Consider the following 7,529-nt stretch of genomic DNA (forward strand, 5'->3'; position numbering starts at 1 on the left):
ATATATGGATATGTCACTACATAACCCAATAGATATGTTCAAAATTACCCACGGGTTTGAGAAGTCGAGATGATTACACAATTGGTCTGGTCATACAGAATGAACCCGAACTCGACTCTACTTAACCCGATGCCCGCACAGGGCGCAAGGAAATTGTCGAACTAGTCTAGCTAAAATCTATCAATTATATTCAATCTAATACCGCACAAGCACATACACACAATGGCCGAAACCGTCGCACAGACGCCAACCTGGGAGGAGATCGAACGCGCAGAGAGGTTATTGATTAAAAAAGCTCGTACTTTTTTATGTGGAAGTACCCATAAGCTGTTTATTCTATTCTTGGCTAGTTGGCTATTCTCGTGAGAAAATTCTTACGTATTTTAATATCTGTACGCTGCAGCCTTCTTGTTTGTTGTATGTTCGATGAAGCGGTGGCGTTATCTTCCTCTGTTTTGAGGCGATGCCTTGAAAGTCATAATCTCGGCAAAAGGGGCTGCGATGTTCTGGAGATAGATGAAAATGAGTGGGGGGATATGCTGGAATCAGCAGGCATGGTTCTTGTGCAGTCCTTGAAGCAATTGCAGAGGTAATTTGAATGGTTTGAATTGTGAAATAATTCATCTTTAATTTTGAAGATTTTAGTTACATGAGCAATTTTTATTGAATTTAGTCCCTGTTTTTTTTTGCGTAATTTGCAGGACTTCTGAAATACTGAACGAGCTCAAATTGTTATTTGGTTCGCTTGCCGCCATTCCTGTTCAAGTTTTCCTGTCCGGGTACCTGCTAGTTTTTGCACTGTATAGTCATGATTTGGTTTCCAGTGATTTTTTTTCCGTCTCTACGATTTTGTTCTGGATTTTTTTTACCTTTGTATCGTTTTAATGTAGATTATTTCTTTGGGGGTGTATTCATTGTAGCAGAAATCACATACTTTGCACTTAAGCTCGAGCTTGATTGAAAGCTCTACACGCTCAGTGAAATTTTACTCGAACTGGACTCAAGTTCAATAATTTGAGTCAAAAGAAATGCTATTTCAGTCAGCTTTAAAAGCTTAGTACAAATTGACTGGTTTATAATCCTTCCAGCTGGAGAACACTGTGCTTACATGACCCCTCTTTGGCTGCAACATGATTGATTCTTACATATGGTGCCACAGTCATAGTTGGTTTGAAATAAAAAAAACATACGAATGAGATGATGTAATTGAGAGGCACATAGTGGTCTTCCTATTTACTTCTGATAAATGAATTCTTGATGATTTACAATGATGACTTCATTTTTTCTCCAAAAAAATGGCTAGTTGGTATTCTCTGAATAAGTAGAACCACTTCTCCTTTGTTTGGGGGTTTAGGTATTGATTTAGACCGCAGTGTCAAGCATCATCATTCACCTGTATCTGCAGAATTACTAATAAAAGAAATACTTTTAACCTATTAGCATATTATTTTACATTCTTTCCCAATATTTCTGTTTGCGGCAATGGTTCATGGTCTAAGCACTTTTCCTGTCCTTCAGGGTGTGTTTGCACATGTCAGAAAGTCCCTCGGCTAGTTCAAGCCCCCTCTTGAGGAATTCTTGACAACTGGAGATATGTGGGTGATCGATATTATCCCTCCTGGATGAAGAATCGTGTGCTTCAGAGACAGAAGGATCTTGTTTTAGGTTTTCTGTTGGAGTTGACAAATATTTAGAAGTTGTTGAGCTCTACGTGTGATAACACTTCTTGCCATGACTTTGAAGGAGACAGATCTAGCCATCTCTTGGTGGAGAAAGCTATGCTACCCATGGAGAAGCGTCAGGTAAACTGTAGATGCTTTATTGCACTTTGAGAGACACTGAGAGTGGGGAAAAAGTGTTCTTAGCGTTTAGTTCATTTATTAAGCACTCACTGAGATATTCAGGCTTGATGGGTTTTGTTTAAAATTGTCAGGGATTACAATTATCAATCCATTTTTGTGGATTTAATTATAGTGATGGAATGTTTGTATTGCACTGCAGCTTTTGGTTCTGCAACTTACTCATCCCCTCAAGTCAAAATTTTGTGCCTTCTGATAATGATGTCTAGTGCATTTGTCTTTCGCTTCAACTTCGGTGGAATCTTCTGCCACTATTTCTGTGACTCTGAAATTGCTTATCCCCTTTTTCAAGTTTCCAAAATCGATAATAGTTTCGAGAAATATGAAACTTTTTATGATACCAGAACTTCTTACTGTATGGGCTCTTAATTACCTACCTTCAGTGCTTGTGAACCATTTTGAAGTACTTAATGAATAGCAAGAGATGCACAAAATGTTGATTCTTTGGGACCATGTTTACCCAATTCTTACACAAATTTCTTCAACAGAGCGTTTTATTCATCGCTATTTGAACTAAATTATTTGAAAAATTAGTGACAGGAATATTTCATGCATAAGCTTATTACTATATGATATAAGTAGAGAAACCGTGAATGCTGACATTGAACAAAAATGTTGCTTATATTAGTCTCAAGTTTTATGATGATATGAAATCTTCGTAAACATCTAAAAATGCAATTTCCTGTAACCCACCTAGTATATCGAGGGTAGAGAATGCTTCATAGAAACTTCTCATGCGCCATGCATGGCTTTCTGTCTTGATTTGAAATTCATCTTTTTTAAATTTATTTTAGGCATTAAAATAACTGATTACATGATATATGACATGATACAACTAAGAGCATTACACCTCTAATCATGAATATTTCAGGAACTTTGAGAAGATTGAATTCATTGAATTTTTCCATGGTCACGAGTCCATCCCAAACTTCTGTGTTACCTCATCTGCCAGATGAATATAATACCAAATATGATACTTCACAAGATCAACAACCATATAATGGACATCCGAAAGGATTTGAAACCGTAAATCTTTCCAACAGAGGGAGTACAACAAAAGAAGAAATTCTGAAATTGTCTCGACAAAGAGCCAGTGCATCTGGTGGTTTCCTACCATCAATTTAAAGTTTTGCAATACTCAATTAGCTGTACCAAGTGGGAAAATTGTACTCGCTTCTCTGTTATTGCTTTTGTATTATTTCACAAGGAAAAAACATACTGCTTTGAAGAGGTAAGATTTAGTTTCTTGGTGTTTCATATTGAAGCAATTAGTCATTGAATAAAACAAGCATGCTCCTTTAGCTCCAAATTATATCGGGATTGTAGCTTGATTTCCGTAGCCTATCTGAATACACCACTAGTCTTTCATTTTATCAAGCATTGGTGGTTATTTTTCTGGTGATACTGTTGTACGTCCTAGGCAATGTCAGTTATTCTTGATAAATTTGGGGAGGGGCGAAACTTGTAATTCATGACAAACTACTTATAGAATTCAGAATATTTGTTCCCATTTGGTCTCTTCTGCCCCTACCTCACACCATATGCAATCTTCATATGCATAGAGGCCAACACTTGTTTATTGGTTTCTATTCTGCCCATTTGCGAAAAAACTTCACGGATTCAGTTTTGATACCTATCATTTTCTTCATGTTCTATGGCATAATGTATGAGCGTGAAATATATGTATAGTAGCTATTGTTTCTTGTCCTGTTTATAGGGTTCTTACCGAGAAAGCTGTGTCCATGAAAAACGCTCTATTGGACTTGTGGCAACTTGCATTCTCGTACCAGGTGAACCCTCTAGCTGCTGTTCAATCCTTCCTACTTCAAGCTGATGATGACGCCCCGCATCTCCAGGTTGAGCCATGCATAACCCTATTTGATTTGTTAATGTTCCAATTTTGAATCTGAATTGGGTTTAATCACTGTTAGAAATTATTGATCAATAAAAAACTGTGGCTACGCATTTGAGGACAGTTATCTTTTGTTGTTTCTCAAATTTGTACAGCTTCTGACATGTCCTTCAAGCAATGTTATAAGATAGTTTCTATCTTTCTGGTTTCAGAGGACTGTGTTGTAAATTTTAAATTATTCCCTTTGATCTAAAATTTTGAGTCGATACAAAGTTTCTTGACTAATCATTGTGCAATTTTTCTTACTGTAAATTTGAAATCTGTGGTTTTCTCAAAGAATATGATTCTGTCTGATGCATGAAATCTGTGGTTTTCTCAAAGAGTATGATTCTGTCTTATGCATGAAATCTTGTAATAAAATTTTCAATCATGATTATTTCTTTATGATATATCTACTGTTAGACAAGCCAACATTAGTGACAAGTTTCTTTTTCCAAGCAAGTTCAAACTATTGTTGCAATTGCCAGTTGGTAACAAATTGTATAATTGGTTAAAAAGGATGCCAAATCACACAAGCAAATTGAAATGACCTTTTTTTAGAAAACTAAAAAACCTACACAATTTTCTTGTTTAATTATTCCATCATAAATATTACGCATTTATTCATCTTTTCTCGGTGTTCACAGGTTGCAACCCGCGTTCAAACATAAGATTAACCCATTATTTTCACATAATCATCAAGCAAAGCCACGATCTAAACATTACATTACTGGTCAAAATTTAAATTCGAAAACTATTTAAAATAAAGTCAAACAACGTTCCGATATATTTTCGAACTTGATAAAGATCCTATTTTTCTAAGAATCTCCGTAAAATTAGACGTGGTTCCCACGTACCTCTATACGTAGAATAAATTCATATTCATACTTTAAAAGGTCCAAATCTCCAAGTATTTCGGCCGAAACACGGAAGGCCTATCGCATACTTCTCATGCAAAAAACTTTCCACATCCCATGCAATGAAATAACGGACACTGTCAGTCGATTTACCTTAAAACTTTCACCACCTGTCCGATGATTCAACCGTAACCAACAACCACCCTTCTCTCTCCTTCCACACCCACAAGATTTTCATATCATCCTCCTCCATTTTCTGCCCTCAAACAAGCCATTTCTCATTTGTAGGATTCCATGCCTTGGGCGCGCACACAAGTGTGCGCACCACCACCTCTTGTCATCGTTCCACGACATTACAATGGGTCGAAAAGGACGCTTTCCCTTGGGTGGCGTGGTGCTTTTTCTAGCCATGTTGTTGCATTTTGTCTGGTCTTTGGGCGAGTCAGATGCTGAAATCTTGCGCAAGTTCAAGGAATCCCTTAAAAATGCTGATGCGTTAGCCAACTGGGACGGTTCCAAACCGCCCTGCAACGGCTACCATGAAGAATGGCGGGGAGTATTGTGTGAAAGTGGATTTGTTTGGGGGCTTCAGCTTGAGAATATGGGATTAAGCGGTGTCATTGATGTGGACGTCCTCGTAGAGTTGAGAAATTTGAGGACTTTAAGCTTTATGAACAATAACTTTGATGGAAATTTACCAAATTTTACTAAACTTGGTTCCCTTAAAAGCATTTTCCTGTCCAATAACAAGTTTTATGGGGAGATTCCAACAAATACTTTTAATGGGATGCTGTCATTGAAGAAAGTTCATTTGGCAAACAATAAGTTTTCGGGTTCTATTCCTGAATCATTGACTACATTGCCGAAGTTGATGGAGTTGATGCTTGAAAACAATGAATTTGAGGGAACAATACCTCATTTTCCACAATCTGACAGGTTGAAAGTGTTCGATGTATCAAACAATCAATTGGTTGGGGAGATTCCTCATACCCTCAGTCACATGAAAGCTTCTGCATTTTCTGGTAAGCTTTTTCCCCCCCTTTTTTCAGCACTTTGTGCTACATGTCGAGCAGATTCAATGTTCCAATCACATTTCTCTCACTATGAGATATAAAAGAGTTATTACACCATGAATTGCATTGCCCTTTCATATTTAATCTCTCCCGAAATGCAGGTAATGATTATCTATGTGGGGAGCCATTGAAACCCTGCCGTGCAAAAGGTAACCTGTCCATCGGCACAATAATCATCGTCTCAATACTTGTGGCGGCTGCATTAGCAGCACTTGTAGTAGTAGTCATCATTCTAGGTCGCAACAGAACGCCACAGCAACCCAATCAAACACCTTCTATCACCAATTTAAACAGAATTGAAGAAGGTCAATCCACTGTTGCTGTTGTAGGATCATCACCGCCTGATCAATCCAAGAAGTCTGATCAGAGTGTAAAGCTCACGTTCTTGAAAGAATTCAATGACAGATTCGACATGACGGATTTACTCAAGGCCTCGGCCGAGATCCTAGGTAGTGGGATATTTGGGTCGACTTACAAAGCCGCTCTGAATGATGGGAAAGTCATGGTTGTGAAAAGATTCAGGCATATGAATAATTTGAACAGAGAAGAGTTCCATGAGCACATGAGAAGATTGGGTCGATTGAATCATCCAAACTTACTTCCGATCGTCGCGTTCTACTTCAGGAAAGAGGAGAAGCTCTTAGTTTCCGAGTTCATGGACAATGTCAGCCTTTCTGTTCATCTTCACGGTATTCCACAAAAAACCCCCACTCTTCCAAAAACTAAAAAGGACTAGAAGCAGAACAAGAGAAAAACAACTTATTGGCCACCAAACTTTGACTTCTGACTGACTAACAGGATCAAGAAACTGTTTAAACCAAAACATTAGTGTTGCATGTAGAAAATATATATTGCAGCTGAAATTCCTTTCTCCCCTAGTACTTGTAACACTGTACCATTTGATTAACGACCTACTAAACTTAATTTGTTTCAGGCAACCGATCTCGCGGCCTTCCATCTCTCGACTGGCCAACCCGATTGAACATCGTGAAAGGAATAGTCAGAGGTCTGTCATACCTCTACGACCAGCTCCCGAGTTTAACAGCACCCCACGGTCACTTAAAGTCCTCGAACGTGGTCCTCGACAGGTCTTTCACTCCGAGACTCAACGACTATGGACTCGTCCCAGTAATCACTCAAGAACATGCTCAAGAACACATGATCTCCTACAAGTCACCCGAGTACAAGCACAGTGGGCGTGTCACGAAGAAAACCGACATATGGAGTCTCGGAATCCTAATCCTGGAAATCTTGACCGGAAGATTCCCATCCAATTTCTTGCAGCAAGGCAAAGGAAGCGACACAGACTTGGCGACATGGGTCGAATCCGTTTTACGAGATGACAGCAGCAGTGTAAACGTTTTCGACAAGGAAATGGGGGGGACGAACAAACGATATGAAGGAGAGATGATGAAGCTGTTGAAAATTGGATTGAACTGCTGTGATGCAGAAGTTGAGAAGAGACCTGACATTAAAGAAGTCGAGCGGAAGATCGACGAAATTAAGGAGAAGGAAGGTGATGATGATTTCTATTCCTCGTACACAAGTGAAGTTGACATGAGATCCTCAAGAGGGTTGTCCGATGATATCAATCATGCCACGTCTTAATATACATAGCCAGTTGGAGCTGAATTAATCAGCATATAGGGGATGTCACATTTCTTACAGCTTTTTATGAAGTTTCTCTGCCAATTTTGATCCTTCAGTTTTTTTATTGGTTTTTGCTAATTATTTTATGATATGTATTATTAAATCAACTCTTGTTAATTATCATGTATATGCTGTATAAAAACTGTGAACGATCCTTGATATTTAATTTATTCTTTCCACAAGGAAAAAACTCTTCATC

The 7,529-nt window shown here is 38.3% G+C and overlaps 2 protein-coding genes across 2 annotated transcripts; both read left to right on the forward strand.

Annotated features, from left to right (window-relative positions):
• Positions 1-155: 155 nt before the first annotated feature.
• LOC142535332 (protein APEM9-like) lies at positions 156-1,582 on the forward strand. The gene is made up of 4 exons (XM_075641752.1): positions 156-278; positions 404-589; positions 702-779; positions 1,519-1,582. Exons 1-4 carry the CDS (start codon positions 223-225, stop codon positions 1,580-1,582), a joined length of 384 nt encoding a protein of 127 aa, XP_075497867.1. The 5' UTR covers positions 156-222.
• A 3,189-nt stretch (positions 1,583-4,771) lies between these two features.
• On the forward strand, positions 4,772-7,529 carry LOC142535337 (pollen receptor-like kinase 4). Its single transcript, XM_075641754.1, has 3 exons — positions 4,772-5,629; positions 5,782-6,369; positions 6,615-7,529. The coding sequence occupies exons 1-3, from the start codon at positions 4,966-4,968 to the stop codon at positions 7,286-7,288; spliced, it is 1,926 nt and encodes a 641-aa protein (XP_075497869.1). The 5' UTR covers positions 4,772-4,965; the 3' UTR covers positions 7,289-7,529.

The sequence above is a fragment of the Primulina tabacum genome, unplaced genomic scaffold (assembly GCF_025594145.1).
Source record: "Primulina tabacum isolate GXHZ01 unplaced genomic scaffold, ASM2559414v2 Contig942, whole genome shotgun sequence".
In the NCBI taxonomy this organism is placed as follows: domain Eukaryota; kingdom Viridiplantae; phylum Streptophyta; class Magnoliopsida; order Lamiales; family Gesneriaceae; genus Primulina; species Primulina tabacum.